Genomic DNA, 18,402 nt, shown 5'->3' on the forward strand with positions numbered 1-18,402 from the left:
TCATTGGATTCTACTTGCCTGCTGGAACACAGTGTACACTTTTTCATTGACAGAATTTCGGGTTTTAACGGAAAAAACTGCTTTTGAATTTCCAAAAAAAAAAATGGCGTCCGCTTATCCCTAAAAGGATTATGTTTATAATTGAATTGATGACAAACTACACTACACTACACCTTTTGAAAGTCATAAATTTTGAGTATGTGCATATGTTTTCAAAACATTTGATAAAAACTCGTTGTCCTCTTCCAATGATGATACGAAATATGTACTTTGTCCTTCTTTTTCTCTAAAATTGAAATGAAAGGTCCTCCTTTTAATTTTTTTGAATAGGTAACCCTACTCCCAGGTATAGAGTTCTCTATCACCGTTAGTATTAGTGAGAAGTTTCACTAATACTTGCATTTTCCTGGTTGAAAATAAAAAACAAACCGCTGTCAAGTCGAAAACTTTGACAGCTGATTTCGTGGTTGAAAATAATAAACAAATCGATTTTACACGGCTACGCTCGCTAGGTTGGATTTGTGAGATCTTGCGTCGAGAAGTCAATAGCTGTTACATTGAACTATGAAAAATGAAACGCATTTTAAACCCCAACAAGATTTTCGTGTCCGGTTTTTTTCGTGTTCAACTTTTATAAACTTGCTGCAAAACCAAAACTACAAAAACAAAAGGTTACACTCTGAAAAATCGTCACGTCCGATTTACGTGAAAACATTGGTGGTTTTCGTCCACCCTATTTTTCACGGAACTTTTACCGGAATTGCACGTAACCGATCAAAATTCAGCTTCGATTATCTACGTAATTATTTATGTAAATAAGACCTGATTTCCTCCACGAACTGCTTACGTGAAATCGGGGTGAAAACTACTGGAAAACTGCCACACTTAGAACATATTACCGAACTCGGTTTGATTTCAAATACAAAGTACAGTCAAAAAAAATAACACTGACTTTGAAGCTAGGGGAAGTACAACTTGATCTGAAGTAATATTTGGTGTAAAAATTGCTCAAATTGGTAATTATTATAATTTTTAGTATAAATATTAATGATATTAGCTGTCAAGCGGAAAGCTTCAAAGTAAAAAAAAAATACAGTGTAACTTTAACGCATACACTCAATGACATTTCACCGTTGTTGTTTATGCTTACTGCAGCTTTTTGTTTGCCAATTTCGACTTCGGCTTTTCATGATAAAAACGATACTGGACGTTCTCCAAGTTGCAGGCTTTTGGCGAATCGAGAGTAATAGGAACACGGAACCATCACTCTGGGACTCCGCTTACAGGGGTGGCGTAGTCAGTCGACTCCCGTTCCATCGGAGGACAGCACATTGGTTCGCAGACGATGAAGAATTCGTGGAAATTAATGACTATTTCCTGGAAACGGAAGTGCGGCCGATTATGTGCACTGAGATCAGCTACCAAACAATGCCGAATTTTATTAGTAAAGGAGCGGTGGCCAGCAAGATAATCAAGGAATAACTTGCCTCTCGTGTGAAATCCATTTTTGACTAAACGAATGTCAAATGTACACTTAAAACCAAAAATAGTCAAAAACAAAAAAAAAAACAACTGTCAGACTAAGTATAAGATTCGCAAATATCACACATATTAAAATATTTAATATTTCCACCATCGGTATTGATGCTGATACTTGGAACTGTCCTTCCCCTAGCTTTGAAGTCATTCTTATTCAAATGGTTTTTAAATGCCTTTGCAAGCCAGAGACATAATCTTGTACACTTTCACGGCAGTAGAGACAAACTATAGCACAAGATTCCTGCAAATAAAATCATACAGTTAGTTTCAAATACTTACAAAAGATTTTAATCAAACTTGCATCCGAGGGGGGCGACACATCTAAATCTCAATTCTAGATGCTCAAAAAATCTCACAGTAGCGAATAAATCTTCGAAAAATCTTCTTTCATTTCTCGCATCTTCTTGCATCGCGCATCATATTTTTGCAAGAAATCTTCAAAATCGTGATAAATCTTCTTACTATCTGCTCAGCGTACGCACAGCTAGCCACAGCAAAACACAATATTTCCTGCATCGTAGATTGAGTCGTCCCCCTTGCGTGCATCCTCCTGTTACAGCTGCTCCAGAACTTTTTCCCTTTTTACTAAAGTTTTGCACACGTCCGATGAGCACACGCGAGAAAAAATGGCTGACTAATTTTAGACTCAGCTTAGAGAACCGAGTTAAAATTTCCATCGCGAAGTTGAGCGCAAGTTGAACGTTTGACGTTTAACAAGTTTTAGCGAATATTCGGTTCAGTTTACCGAGTTTCTCGGTTTTCACGTAGCGAATTCGTAAATGTCGATACTTTACCGTACTGTTCGGTTCAGTCTTCATTTCTATCTGTCAAATTTATACCACCGACAAACCGACATGAAACTTAAACTTAACTCTTGATCGAGAATCCAGAACCTCCAATTCAAATGTGCAGCGATCCCATCTGTCAAAGCCATAGAAATGTTTTATCTAGATACACATAATTTGTCCAAAATAGGTTAGACACGAACCAACTCATACATTTTGTACGCGTGTTCGTGGCTAGGATACACACTTTCCACGAACACGGCGGCAGATGTCAGTTTAGTGCTTTGATCAGAAATTTATTTGTAATTTGTATGATCATTCATGTCGGTTTGTCGGTGTTTATACTCTTTTACCGAAATTCGGGTCTGCTTCGATAAACGATAGTTTTTAAACCATTTATTCGGTTTCTCGTTGGTAACCGAAGAGGTTCGGTAGAAAATTAAACCGAGTTCGGTATTATTTTCTAAGTGTGTGGTAACTTTTACGTGATATTCCGTTTTGTTTCAAATGCTTTTCACGTAATTTGTACGTGAATTTTGAATAAAAATAATGGAACTTATATGTAGAAGCAGTCAATATTATGCAATTTCATCGGGCTGATATAAATTCCATAGGTAGAAATGTTTATGAGATTTTTTTTTTATTTCTGTCAGAATATCAATAACTGTTTGCAGACGCAAAATGCTGATGCCACCGTCTGAAATTATCAAACTAGAAAAGGCTACATATAATAATAAATATTGTTTTGTAAATGAATCAAATTACCGTCCAATATTTATAGTAACGCTGCTGGGAAATTTTGAATTTTTTAGGTGTTCTTCCACCGCGCTTGGTGACGCGTACCTGGAAATCACGTAAATCTCGTTTCGCGGAAATATCGCTACAAATACACTAAATCTGTTTACATGAATATACGGTCGATTTCACCAACATTTTTAGTGGACATGACGTGTAATGCAGGTCAAATTTACTAACGTCACGTAAGATTTGCGATTTTCGAAATACATATAAGTTACGTAATATTTCACGTAAATCGGACGTGAGGATTTTTTAGAGTGTAGAACATTAAACAAAGATGAAAAGCCGGACCTGCCGGGCTTAATCTTGTAATGCCACAACATGCCATCAATGGAAATAAAGACATTTTAGTAGTAGTAATAGTACTACGGTACTACTACAAGGTGATTCTTACACGCCTTATAGCCTATAAATTTGATTTGTCAAGCGTTGATACGGAATTCAATGATCTGAACTAGAATCTGAACCTTTAAGACTCGAGTCCAGTCTGCTCCATTTTATGTTTTTTTTTTTTTAATGTTTTATATCTGACATTATATTTCATTGCTTTGACGTATGAAATATGTTTCATAAGTCGAACTTATGATTTCCATTTCCATGTCCTATTTCATAAGTGGTTCTTATGGAATTCTTAAATTTTTACGGCATTATTATATGAATTATAATAATGGAGTAGTAATCTCCAACTCGGATTAACTTTTAATACCTTCCCTGTCTGGATGATCTGCAAAATGTTTGCATAAGGTCGTGTCGTTTAACTCGGATGTCGATGTCAAAGCAGCCGGATATTCTTGATCGGGATTTAATCCGAAGATAATACCGGTTGGAGCTTATCACCATTAATGAAAAAGATTTAAGGTATTTGTTTGCATTTTCCATGCTAATTTCTAATTAAATTTAGTTCAAAACCTCCCCCATTTTAAACGGCGCATCTTCCCTTTGATGTGTACTTGCATACGAATGTACGGCCGTATCGTACCCATCATGCATCACACAATCAACACACATGAAGCTTCCCATATCTACAATTTTACACACCACTGCAAGCAGTGAAACAAAATATACTGTTCCCTGTATACCATCGTAAATACCAACGCATTCAATCAAGAGTGTGTTAATGTATACAATTTTATTATTTTTACTCTGTTTGTTGTTTTTGTTGCTTACTATTCTGTTGTTGTTGCTATTTTTCAATGTATTTATTATGCTATTGTAGGCTACCATTACCACCAGAGGGACCGTCTTCATTCAGTGTATAGTACATCGCACAACCAATAGCCTCTCGCTCTCTGACGAGTCTCGGGTCTCAGCAGCAGCAGATCCGTGGTCCATAAATCCAAGTCCAAGTCTAGGTAGGCAGTGGCACCATCATCATCAGTAGTTTGTTGCTGGTGGTCAGTGGCAACTTTAATCCGAAAAGCGAAAGGAACGAACAACATTGTGTGGAAAAGAAATGGGCATAAACGAGTGGAAGAGAAAATGTCAAAAGAGCTTTTCTGCGGTGCAGAAAATTTGATTGGGAAAATATTTTTCCAGTAAAAAGTTGGTTCGGTGCTTGGTTGGGGGAAAATCTTGCGTGGGACAGATTTTCCGGCTAGGTCTGGAATGTGAAGGAAAAGAAGTTTTAGAAGAAGCAGCAGCCTAGTAGACAGTGGTGACAGATCGAGGCAGAAGGTACGAAGTACGGAGCTAGTAAAGTAGACAGAATTGCTTGCAATCGAGTGATGATCGTCAGAAGGCTCATATTAAAGTTGAATGTGAATATTAGTGGAGAAAATGGTGACAGTGCTAGATAAATTCTCAGTGGATCGAAAAAGGGAAATTAGGAAGTAGAAAGGTGAGTCAGTGAACGACGGCGAAGAGGAAGGGACGACAGACGACAGAAAGCACGACGACGGCGATGCAGTGTATAGAGGAGTGAAGTGTGTGGTACACAAGTTTCAGACAATCTCGGTTCGTTCTGTGGTGGAAAATTGCTGCCCTAAAGTGTCAAAAGTGATACACTTACGGTTTCACTTGGCCAGATGAAATGGATTAAAACGTGAGTAAATCGAGTAAACAAACAAGTTCTTGCTACGTATTAAGTAATTCAGTGGCACGATAAGCTTAGTGAACTTGAAATCGGTGATATCGTAACCAATTGAAGGAATCAGTGATAGAAGAACGAAAGTCGGCGGTGACGGTGGGTGGGTGACGAGGGGCTGTCATTGAGCCTTGCAGCCTTTTCCGATGGCTCACATCCGGAAGCGTCCCGAGGGGAACATCCTCGGGCATTTGGTCAGCCGCGAGCTCGGCGACACTGTCGACAATTTTCGCAACAATCTGTTCCACGAGCGACTCCGGATAGCTCGGAACCTCTACAAGAAGGACCTGGTTTCGCACTACGGCTGTGTCAATGCCATCGAGTTCAGCCAGGAGGGTCAACTCCTAGTCTCCGGTGAGTGTCTTTACCAATCAAAAATTGAATGGTTTGTCTTCCACCCTCATCCCGGTATTCATTCATGTTGAGGTGCAAAGCATAGACAATATCAATTATGTTTACGTTTTGTGTGATTTTTGTGGATGTGAACAAATTTTCCTTCGTTCAATATCAATGTAGGTACCCTCGCCTCTCTCTCTCTCTCTCTCTCTCTGTCTGTCGCTCAGCCTGCTGATGTGCTCGTGTGTATTATTTTTTGGCAACGCCGCACAACACGGGCGGATTGGAACGACGACGACGACCACAATTAACAGCAGGAACGTACAAGCAGAGAGTAGGACTGTGCAGATATCAAGAAGGAAGGAAAAATCTAACAAAATGGCCTTTTGCCTCTGTATGCCGATGAATACTGTGAGGAATATCAACTTCGATTCCAATATCATCTGTAATCATGGAAGGGATAATATTTATGAGAAAGAAAACGTTCGAAGCGAATAAGGGGAGACTGACTAAACGTATTTGCCTGGGTATCTTCCGGTCTGATTTCCTGTATTTTTATATCAAATTTAATACAGTAATTCTCTTAAATTTAACTTAAATTAATTAGATTAAATTTGACGCCCACTTTCCGGTTTTTTTGTTTTTGTAGTCTTCTAAGGTTTAGAACTACTAAATGGCCTGGAAATCATCAAAATGGCCTTGATACGGAAAATTAAAACTTATTCAAACAAATATAAAGTTCATGATAGATTTACAGTTGATTACCCGTTTTAAGGCAATTTGAGCTGTATACAGTTTTTTTTGTTTCAAGCCTATTTAGGTGTTTTTATGTTCTTCTATGCAAAGGTGGAAACAGTACATTTTTTGCAAAACTATCGTCTAGAGCAAATCAAAACAGCCAGCACACGGGCGGTCGTGTATTTCTACATTACAAGCAAACGGCGGAGATAGAGAATAGGAAAAATGTCGTAGCCCATTATTTTTCAAACAGTTTATTGAAATTATATTTTATAGCTGCAACCTTGCGTGTGGCAGTAAATTATCAACTCTCTTATGTACGCATAATTTTAACATCTATGCTTATGAGTGGTTGGTATTCATTCTTATCTTATAATTCCATGCAATAAACATCACATTTCTTTTGTAACCCCCTCAAAAGTTTGTAATATCACAAAGGGGAAATTGAATAAAAAACAATTTTTTTCTATAGTGATTCAACAATTTCCGAGCTAAATCAAACCTTTTCCAAATTGGTTTCAATTTTTAGAAGTGAGGCCAAATCAGAAACGATTCAGGAAATTCTTAATTTTGGTGACATTTTTCAAAACAGTTTCAAGACTGAGTCTGAACTTTTTTGAAGTGAGTTCCAACTTTCGAATAAGTCATCAACATTTTTCTGACTGAGTCTAAACTTTTCTGTTATGTTAGGGAAGAGCGCTACTTCGTCGTAATCACCCATTTCCGTTCAATAATATCAATGATTTCACTGTGTACAAATGGTTTGTGGTTTGTTCCGATGCGTTAGTTCATTAGCTACAACATAAATCCTGTTTGAGCACATTGTATGAGTATTTACGCTCATTGTTCTCAAAACAAAAGAAGCGCTGCTAGCGAATCCCCTTTTTCTACGTTTATCCGTAGGACGAAGAAAATCTAATGGCGTTTCAATGCGTTAGGACGGAATTGAAACTCGTAGGACGAATTTAGAATCAAGAAGCAGTATTAGATTTTGAACATTATCTCATCAATTTGTGGCTCTTTATCAAATCCAACGGTACGTATGGAAAGGTGAATAAATTTAGAAGTCATCTTTGACAGAAATATTCCATTTTTTGTTTAAACTCGTTCAGAAAAGAGAAGTAAAGCGCAAGTTGTGCTTAGTAGGACGGGAATTATATCAAAAACCCTATTCAATCTTTTTTAAAGTTGTCAAAGCTTGCCTAAAGTGATCCAACATCTCCCGAACCCAAGCTTAAAAGAATTGGTCTCACATTTTCTGGAGTGAGGCCACGTTAGCAGATTTAATCCCTTTCCTAATTGAATCGTAGGTTGGAACTGAATCCATACGTGAATCTGGTTAATATAAACAAAAGTATGTATTTTCATAGAAATTTGATTTTTCTGTTTTGCCGATATGAATTTTGGTTACTATCTTCGAAAAATAGGCTTGTATTTTATAGAATAGAATTTGCTGTATTCATACGTGAGGGTTGAATTTCCCAATTTTTGAGAAAATCGAGTTTAAATTCACAAAAGTACGTATTTTCATAGAAAATTTGATTTTCTGTTCTGCCAAGTTGAATTTCGGCTCCGATCTTTGAAAAAAAGACTTGGATTTTATAGAATGGACCTTGCTGAATCCATACGTCAGGGTGGTTGAATTTTTGTGAAACCGTGTTTAAATTCACAAAAATAGCCAAGTTGGATTATGGCTCCGTCCTTTGAAAAATAGACTTAGATTTTATAGAAGTATCCTTGCTGAGTCCATATATATACGTGATGGTAGATTTTTTGTAGCATGCACATTTTTTTTAGAAAACTTGGTTTAAAGTCTCAAAAGTACGTATGTTCATTGAAAGCTGGGTTTCCTTATCACAGGGCTGGTAGTCTCTTTTTTTAAGGCCAAGTCACTAAAGTCACTTTTTCTTGTAATAAGTCACTGTTTCAAACTTTTTTTAAATTTGAATTTATTTCAAGATTGACCATTCTTCTGGATAGGCCTATATTTTGTTTTATTTTTGAACAATTCGAAGTTGACGACCTGGTACAGAGATTTTTTACGTTTAATCGTTCTTCTCTATCTACAGGGTATCCTAAATAAAGTTCCCTGAGTTTTCCAGGTTTTTCCATAACTTTGGTGGATAATTTTCAGGTTTATAGGGTAAACACTCCTATAGTTGCGGTACGTTAGAAGCGTTAGGTTCCTATAGTTGTGTATTGAGTCTCCATGCACAATTATAGGAACATAACGCTTCTAACGTACCCCTAATAAGAATGCTATTTATGAAATGCGTTAAAAATATGTTTTTAACGCAAACGTTTCAAAGACACGACAATCTGTTTTAAAGAACATGTTGAACACTTACTTCATTTTAGTAAGTCTAAGTTCACAACATTTTTTGTGTCTTGACGTTTCGTACTATCAAAAATGTGGAAACTTTAATGAAGTTCTATTGATCTCAAAAAAGCTAGATCTAGAGATCCTTGGGGAATTTCAGAGATCTTAAGGGGAAGTTTCCGAAACTTTAGCCCAGACTATTAAATTGGTTTAAAATCTTTAAGCGTGAGTTTAGACAAATTCAGGACAGTTCCACCAGATGCTGAAATAAAATCGAGAACCCTTAAGATGTTCCGAGAGATTCAGTATAGAGTCCTTCAGAAAATTTATGAAAACTTCAGAAATATTTCAGGAATTTCACAGAAATCCATAGAATTCCCGGGAAGTTTAAAGGTATTTACGAGAATCACATTTATTTTAAAGCAGAACTGAGATTTTCATTAGAGTTGAGAGTTTTAGGGAAGCTCCGAGAACATGAAGACAGATCAGAAAATTAAAGGGTTGGTCTAAAAATTCAGAAACCGCAATTTCCGGAAACTTCGGTTTGCTCAGAGAAAATTTCTTGAACGCAATAAAAATTATATGAACATCCGGAAAATGTGAGAGTATTTCAAGGGTGTTATATCATTAGTTGATTAGAGAACATCAATGAAGTATCAATAATTAAAAAAAAAAGGCAACAACTTTTAGCAAGCACCGATATTTTCAAGAAATTCAAAAGAACTTCTAAGAAATTTAGATATTTTTGATTGTTTCATTATATTCAGTGAAGTTGCGAGTACTTCGAGGACGATTAGGTAACATCAGAAAAATCCCATTAACTCAAGGAAATTTGCAGCGACTTACAAGGAGTTCCTGGGATATTCCGAAAAAATCTATGATTGATCTGGAAGCTTTAGAAGCTTCAGGGAATTATAAATATATATCAAAAAATTTACCGGAACATTTCATCAATTTAGAGAAATTAAGGTAAGCATAGTAAACTTCTTGCAGGGAAAATTAGTGCTTTAAGGCAAAGGTCCGTGAGCGTTTATAAACTTCATAAAACTTAAGGAAAATTGTAGAACTTAAAGGCAAATAAATCAATTTCAGTAAAATGGTCGGTTCTTTTAAAAAATACTAAGGCAGGGGGCAGTCGAGAGAATTTTAAGGAAATTGAGGAATATTTTGGGCAGTTTAAAAAAAACATCAGGAAACTTTAGACTATTGAAGAAGTTTCGAATTTGTTTCGATAATTTGAACTTCAGACAAATCTTGAGAACTTCAGTGAAAATCATAGAACTACAGTAATGACCCGATTTTATCAGCTCACTTTTTGAAAATCTTTTCTAATGTTTTACGAAACCCGTGCGCTTTTCAGTTGTCATATTGCACCAAAATATATTTTAAACATTTATCTTGAAAATGCATGATAAGGATTTGGAATTACAGCTATTTGAAATTATAAAAAGATAAAAATTTGATGCGTGGAGGGGCTGACAAAATCGGGTCATTAATGTATATTAATTATTTCGCTGTGGAGCGGAAGCCTAAAGAAGCTCCTGAAATTTAAGAATAACTTCGAAAGTTCCACAGAAGTACAGAGATATTCAGAAACATTTCGAGAACTTCATAAAAGTCTGTGGAACTTAAGGGAAGATCTGAGAACTTCAGGAACTTTTATGATCAGATAATTTTAGTAAAGGTCTAAAATCAAAGGGAATTTCAGGGGAGTTCAGTTCAATTAGTTCCACTAAATAAGCGGGAAATTTCAAGAAGTTCCCAGATTTTCAGAGAACTTTAGAGATGTTAAGAAAATTATTGAGGTTTTCACATATGTCCAAAAGTTCACGCAAGCACTTTTTAGAACATTTCAACTAAATTCATGGCAGTACAATAAGCTTCATGAGAACTGCAAACACTTAAGAGAAGTTTCGATAACTTCGAGAAAAATATTGATCTCGATAATAAAGCTCTAAACAAAAAAAAAACTTCAAGAAAGAACGGATATCCTCAGAGCAGAGATATTCCAGAGCAGGGAAATTACATACATTTTAAAAAAGTTTCGAGAAATTCAGTGAATTGTTAACACTTTAGAGAAGATTCATGATCATTAGGAAAATTTAGGAAGTCCGAAAAAGTTTAGAGAAGTTAAAAGATATGATGAGAAGTATTGCGAGCTCAAACTAGAAAAGAACTTCAAGGAATATTTTGGGAACTTTCAAGTAGTTATGACGACCTTAGTCACTTTTTGACACTATTTGGTCACTTATTTCTTCAACATGGTCACTAAAATCACTATTTTTACAGCATTGATCACTACCAGCCCTGTTATCAGCCAAGTTGAATTAAGGCTTGAAAAATAGGCGTGGACTTTATAGAATTGCTGAACCCATATGTATTTTCATAGAAATTTGGTTTTCCGGTTCTGCCAAATTGCATTTCGGCTCAAATCTTTGAAAAATAAGCATGTACATGGACCTTGCTGAATCCATACGTGATTTACTGGATCTGTAATTTGAAAAGTTTGATTTTTCTACCGTCCTTTGAAAGTTATGGTTGGATTGTATAGAATGGACCTTGCTGATTTCATACGCGATGATTATTTTTTTAACCACACACAAAGTCAGGTTTAAATAGGCAAAAGTACGTATTTTGGTTAAAATTTGGTTTTAATGTTCAGCCAAGATGGATCATCAAAAATAGTTTCCCGAGAGAAAATAATTAGATAATCCCGAGCAACCTGATTCTCAATAGGACTATGGACTAGGAAATTATGGGAATTCTCGAGTTGCTTAGCAAGTTTCTGAGCTCTTCCGAATTTGTGATCAAAATTTTACCACCTTCTTGAAGTGCTGAAATAGGCTTTGGAAGTTTTTTCAAAATTTAAGTGAGCTTCCAAAAGGGTTTGGAACTCGAGTCTAATTTCGAAACATTATTTTCAAAAGTTTTGTTCCTCAGGGCAGAGAATCGCTTTTTAATTTGTTCTTGCAAATCCCGCCAGATAAATTTCATGGCACGATCGCGTGTTCTTTGATATTGCCTCCTACGGACATTTTTCAGACGTATCAAGAGCTGAAGATCATCATCTATTATAATTGAATCGAATTTATCCTCGCATTTTGGTACTGAGGCAGATCTTGCTTCAACTATGGAAGTAGTCAGAGATTCAAGAGCAATTAGTTTCATCTTTGGTTTGCAAAGGCATGTTTAGATCAAAGCTATATTCCATAAATTCAGAGTAGGTATTTTTATATCAATTGGGGTTTCCTGTTCTGTCATATTATCTGAATAAGGAGGAACGATCGAAAACAGAACGTTTTTTTTCATTACGTTTGTGGTATTTCGCTTGATGGTTTACCCGGAATTTATTAAAACCCAAAAATCAGTTGCTTGATCCTATTTGTCTACATTATTACCAATGTTCTTCCTTGAAAGCATACAAAAACTTATGCGCGAAATATCTTGTTGATAATCCGAGTGTTACACATAATAAAGTCAACATTTGTGGCTCCTGTTATGCATTAGTGTCAAAACTCAAGACTTCAAACAAGCATCAGGCTAAAGCGAAGGCTAAGAAGTAATGTAAACGTTTGAAATATACGGTTTAGATGTGATGTAAAACAAATTTTGAATGTTTTTTATATGGTTTATTTTTTATTCCTTGGGTCATTCGTGACTTGTCCGGAGGTGAGATTTGAACTCGTGACTTTGGCGTGAGAGTTCTGGATGCTCACCACTACGCCGGAGTCGCCCCCAGGTTTAATTTTAACATATTCGTAGAAAAATTTCCTATCGATTGGCGTATTAAGAATTAAAATCCATCATCTCTGGATCAAAATCAGACCACTTTCATGCCGCAACCGACTTTGGTTTTTAAAATTGCACCCCCAATGTTGCCTTAAAAAAATACATGGTATGTTAGATTTAAACATATGGGAACCGACATCCGATGGATGACCTTGATAAAAGTCCAGCAAATACTCTCTAACAAATTGATCAATATCACCTTTTCAATAATATTGTCAGTATGTCAATTTATTGTCAATATATTGACATGTGTAATGGACGCTCAAAAGCTATTCTTATGAGAAATTTTCTCAGCTTCAACTTTACAGAAAATCATTTTTCAGCCAGACGTCAAATTAAATCGTTATGAGTGCAGTTTCGAACGCCTTTGGATACGGTTCGCGTTCGCGTTCATAGTTTTCGGCTGCATTTGCCGGATTAGCGCTGGCGCTCTGCCTCCCGGACGTTTATACGTGTGTCATTGGTAGTTTTCTCGCTTTCCGGGAAGTTTTAGAATATAGAAAGAAAACGTGATTCAACATGTTAGCAAGCATCAGAAGAGATGTCGTAATCTGCGTTATTTGATTTTTTCCCGGACCAGAAATTCGTGGCATCGCGAGTGATAATTTTTAATTTCAGTTTATTTACGCGCTGCAAGGTGCGTGAAAGAGCTCGGCACAATCGGTGATGATGTTGGCTCGCTTGCAACTTTCTTTGCAAAAAAAAAAAGTGTTTTCGAAAGAAATTGATCGAAAGTGTACCAAAAGTGCTTCTGAACTTGTTTCGCAGTTGAGTGTGATGAAATTCGTGAATTCGCGGTTTATATTCAGTGAAAATTCCGTTCAGTGAAAAATCACAAAATTGCTCACCAAGTTCCCTTTTTTTGCCGTTCGACGACGACGGGCATGCGAGACAAAAATAAGCATCGTGAATGTACTCCCGGATGTATTGATTTGGTGAGTACGTTCCAGTTGAAGATTGTTCTTATACATATCTCGATTGCATTTTCGAGGGGACGTCCAAAGAGCTTTGAGATTTAGGCGTTGTTGCTTTTGCGGGCAGACGAGTTGGTCGCCGGTAAGGGTCAGTAAGTGCTGCCAGCAGATGAATCAAGAGGTATTCGAAACAAAATTGGTAAGAAATGTCCATTCAAATCGATTTATTACAGTGGAACAAATTTGAAAACTATATACGTGCCAGATTTGGAAATAATATTTTTTGAATCTGGAAGTGTGTTTATGATACCATTATCCATTTGATAAAGGTAAAGTGAACATGCGGGGCCTATTGTAAGTAAAAGTGACCTCGGAGTGGTCGTGAATTACCAGGCATTCTGAAATGGGTCACTGGAGCTGCAATAGAGCTAACACCTTCTAACTCCCGGATTTAACCTGCTTTAATTTAAGGGTAATAAAAAGCAGTTTTCTTCCATAATAACACTGCCGGACAGTGGGGGTTAGATTGTACACACACACACACACACACACAGCAAATACTCTCTAACAAATTTATGATGGTCCTGAAAAGGAACGTTTTGTCGTTATGGTTGAGTAATGCTGAGCTATTAAGGTGTTCAACAAAGATGAGACTGCTGAGCTGTATGTTGTTTGGAACGAGGGTGACACGCTTGGCATAGATGGCCCACAGTGACTCACGAAGAGCTACTGATTGCGGTGTGGCTTCTTCTTCCTTCTTCGGTGAATGGACGGTCATGTGGGCTGCAGCAACATTGCAAGTTTCATTAAGGTTTTATAGCATACTACAACTTTAAATCATGGTCTACAGAACCCTAAAAAAAACCCAAATTGGTTACTGGGGAGCTCGTTGCTTGCGGACAGCCTTTCATTGTGTACTGGAGAAAAATATTCAACGTCACGCGCCGAAAGCACTGCTGCTGCTGCTGATGACGACCGTACACCACTCACCACACGCGGTGATTGAATAAGCACCGTTCAGTGAGACCGAATGCAACTCGATTTTGTAATCTGTGTTAGGGAAAGCGCTTTTTGCAGGTAATCGGTGATAATTTTGATCACGATTGCAACAGATGGACATTTGTGTAATTTTCAATAGTGACCTATTGAAAGTTGATAAAGTGTTCATTTAAGCAGATAGAAAAGTTTCCAATCGAATTGCTTGTTTATCCACCCGCTTTTGACAGAGTTATATGTGGTCAAAACCTGACCACTTTTCGTAATGCGGTGGATTTTGGTTTTTTGAAATTGCACCCCCAATATGTAATCCTTCGTCAAAAATTAAAAATAACAAACCTTCAGTTAATTATGTTCATGGTAGTATACTGCCTATAATCGCATATCTGTCCCATATGGATTTTCGTTTTAAGATAATAACGCTATCCATTATCATTTGGCATCTACTTTCATGTTATGTGATAAAACTACGGACTTTGATCATGAAAAAAGTGAAAACAACAACAAGTCAGTTTGTCCCATCAAGCAAAGTAAGCGCATATCAGTCCCATCTTTAAATTCAATCGTCCAGAGGTCAAGTTACAGGTCTGCTTTTTGAATCGCCATATTTTTCGCTGATATAAAAAATCCTGCTAGCTTCATTGCAACTGATTTTAACTTGACAGAATTATCGATGAACTTACTATGCTTTTTTCTAATATTTACATGTAAATTGCACTTCTTAACTTCATTTGTTTATTCACCACCACACCCTGAAAATTAACCTTTGCGTCTCTGACGTATTTTGCTTACCTTAAATTTGTTGTTAATTTGGCTCTAGTTTTCTCAATTTTTTACCCATTCAAACCAAACACCCTGCAAATAATCGTTAAATTATCAAATTTTCAAGTCACACTTGTAGGTCACGTCGGATTACTGGCTCTGGATTTACACGGATATTCTTTGGGGTCTGTTCAATGGTCATGTGAGACTTTTTCATGATATATTTTTTTATTTCTAATAACACATAATTTTTCGTTGTCAAATCATAACCGAATCGTTTATATGTGACTTTGTGGATCATGCACAACATATTTCCATGCATACCGGAAATTCTAGGTTCACCAAATCGTCCAGGACATCAGTTGATTTGTTCTACTAGATCAACCAAGACTGCAATAATGTCTGTAGTATCGAAATATGTCCAATCAGATTCAAAGTATCTAAGTGAATCAGGCACAAACTATTGCCATGTATACCAGATTCTCTAGGTTCTTAAAATTGTCCTGCAGTTCAGATGATTTGTTCTACTAGATCAACCATGACTAGGATACAGTCTTTAGTATCGAAATATCTCCAAAGTTTGCACTGCAAACAGATTCATAGTGTATAAGACTTGTACTCGAAAAAAATGCACCATTTTTATCCGTGTGTAACTTTTTTATCCGTGGGTAAAAATTGATGAAAATCTGGGTATAACTAGTTTGGAGTGAATTGTTTACATGTGCAAAATTTCATAACAATCGGTTCAGTGGTTATTGAGATGTCATCGAAACAAGAAGAAAATCGCCGGAGAATTTTGCGCGCCGTCAGCGAAAATCCGACTGCGACTATGAGATGGATCGGAAGACAACTGGGAATCACCCATACAACTGTGTCTCGGGTGGTAAAGTCGTTTAAGGAGTCCCAGACGACCGAGCGGTGGGCTGGAAGTGGAAGAAAATCGAAGACAGCTGACCCTGTGAAGGCCCGGAAGGTGTTGGATTATTCAGGGTGTCGACTACCTGAAAAAAACCTGGAAAATCAGGGAATTTCAGGGAATTCTATTTTTGATCTGGAAAGTCAGGGAATGTCAGGGAATTTTAGTGTAGGTCAGGGGAAAAAAATGTTGATCACATTGCAAAAAATCATGTGTGGGACACATAAAAACAATCTTTGAAATTTTATCAGTGCATGACGTCAAAGGTTTTTGGGAAGACCCCGGGCATCAGATCTGCTCACTGCGTTTATGGACGCCCTTGCCGGTATCTCTTCGATCAAGCTGCTGCAAGTGTTCATGAATGAGCCCAATGTGAATTGAAGCTAGAGGTACAAAAAGGTGGCGAGAAACTGATAGATCTGGGATGCTGTGCACACTTAGATTATTTTACCAAAATCTGTGAAATTTTACCGAAATCTCAATTGCTGAACGTTTGGTAAAAAGTTTGGTAATTTTTCAAAGATTTCCTGTAATTTTTCAACGAATATCTGTGAAAAATCACAGGAAAATCTGTAAAAAAATCACCGAATTGTTTACCGAAAGTTCAGCTGTTGAGATTTCGGTAAAATTTCACAGATTTCGGTAAAATAATCTTAGTGTGTGGGCTGTATATTTTGCATAATGCATTCAAGGATAGTGTTCGTAGTATCAGTTGGGATGTTGTCAAATATTTGCGTGGTATCTACAATATCTTCAAAGATGTACCAGCAAGATGAGCGATATCACGATGTATTCTGGATCTACCATATTCCCGCTAAAGTTTTGCGGTGACCGATGGTTGGAAAATAGTGCTGCTGTTCAGAGGCCAATCAAAATTTCACCGCAAATACGAAAAATTTAATCAAGGCGTCCAGAAAGAAAAAAATCGAACCAACGACAGCTTCCTACCAAGATGTTAAAAGCGGTTTGAATGACTCGCTACTGATGGCTAATAGAACGTTCAGACTACAGATTTATAACATGTTATAGCACTATCTTGACGGTGGTTTCTGTGTTGAAATTATTTGACAACTGTTTTTACTGTTATATAACTCTGTAGTCTGAACGTGGTATTAAGCTAGCTTTCTTCAAATCAGTTGCTGTCGAAGTTGAGCCATTTCAATGCGAATTTCAGAAAGTCAACCCTATGGTGCCTTTTTTGTGCAACGCGATGTCTCAAATGGTTAGAGGCATTATGGAAAGGTTCATTAATATTGATCATCTGAACATCTGATCATCTGCACAGGTAAATACACATTTGATCAATATGATCGCAAAAATAAACGACGGGACGTTTTTTGGCACAGGTTATTGGTCGGCGTATTCAGAACTATTGTAGGTTGGGAAAATGGTTTGGTGCTTATCGCATGGCAACGCCAATGCAGAGAGAGGCATTTCGGTAAATGCAGAATATCTTTTTGAAACCATGAGGGAAGAGTCAAGGCCCAAGCGCAATGACAGCGGAACGGCAGTGGTAGCGGAAAAGTCCGATCTGAGTAAGCCTATTTGTCGGATTGAAAACTAGTTAGAATCAAATCGACCGCGGTTAGGCATCTTGATGTCATTTGTGACAATTGTCAAACTTGCCGTTTCCGTTCCGCTTCCGCCCACATTTCGTTTGGGCCTTCAGTCGTAGCGCGACGTCAGATCTATTATGGTGTTACTCATGCAGGCGGGTTGGAAAACTTACAAATTTTGAATGAACTTATTGAGCGAGTTTGAAAAATAGCATTCGCTTTTCATTTAGACAAGGATCGTCGTATGAAAGAAGTTCTCGATTCCGAGAGCTCAAAATGCTCAAAAAGAAGCCGACAGTTTGCAGGAGAAAATTGTTCTGCTCAAATGATAAACATTTTTAAAAGTAATTCGAAAATAAACACAACACTTGCAATTTCTCGTTGTAATGTGAACTCACTGAGAGAATAAAATGTTAATGATAATTAAACTTAAATTATTTTGCCATGTCTGCGGTTGTCATATGGAGTTCCAGAGAGTACGGAACTGACTAATGCATGAGCAGTCCATCCTCAGGTTCGGTTGCCAAAGCAAGAATAATCACTGCTCTGCTATTTTACAATAATTTATAAGTTAAGAGAAAGGATCGTCTACGGGTTGATTTTTATTTGGCTGTGAAATTATGAACACAAATTGAGAGCTTGGTGACATTGATTAAATATTCCTATTATTACTTAGTAATGAACAGTGAGTCTAGTTGTGAGCAGTAGTTATTCATTATTATATTATAATATGTATTTATAACCCTAGACCTATTCACATCCTTCGTAGGTAGTCGGTCATATGTTCTGTAAAAATTGTATTAGTATCAAGTTCTGTTGTACGTGCCATGAGTATGCTATTCTTGATATTTTCGAAAGCTTACCCTGCTG

The 18,402-nt window shown here is 37.0% G+C and overlaps 2 protein-coding genes across 2 annotated transcripts in view; both read left to right on the forward strand.

Annotated features, from left to right (window-relative positions):
• Det (Deterin) overlaps window positions 1-18,402 on the forward strand; it is a 434,366-nt gene that overhangs the window by 414,877 nt on the left and 1,087 nt on the right. The gene's annotated exons all lie outside the window — the stretch shown is intronic.
• The window catches only part of LOC135704072 (uncharacterized), a 45,555-nt gene that overhangs the window by 12,096 nt on the left and 15,057 nt on the right, over window positions 1-18,402 (forward strand). Inside the window, exon 2 of the mRNA XM_065225498.1 lies at window positions 4,339-5,559. Coding sequence (XP_065081570.1) covers window positions 5,352-5,559 — 208 coding nt within the window. The 5' untranslated portion in view covers window positions 4,339-5,351. The remainder of the gene's footprint in view (window positions 1-4,338; window positions 5,560-18,402) is intronic.

The sequence above is a fragment of the Ochlerotatus camptorhynchus genome, unplaced genomic scaffold, assembly GCF_037179485.1.
Source record: "Ochlerotatus camptorhynchus isolate MF236.1 unplaced genomic scaffold, CSIRO-AGI_Acam_v1.1 ptg000230l, whole genome shotgun sequence".
Classification (NCBI taxonomy): domain Eukaryota; kingdom Metazoa; phylum Arthropoda; class Insecta; order Diptera; family Culicidae; genus Ochlerotatus; species Ochlerotatus camptorhynchus.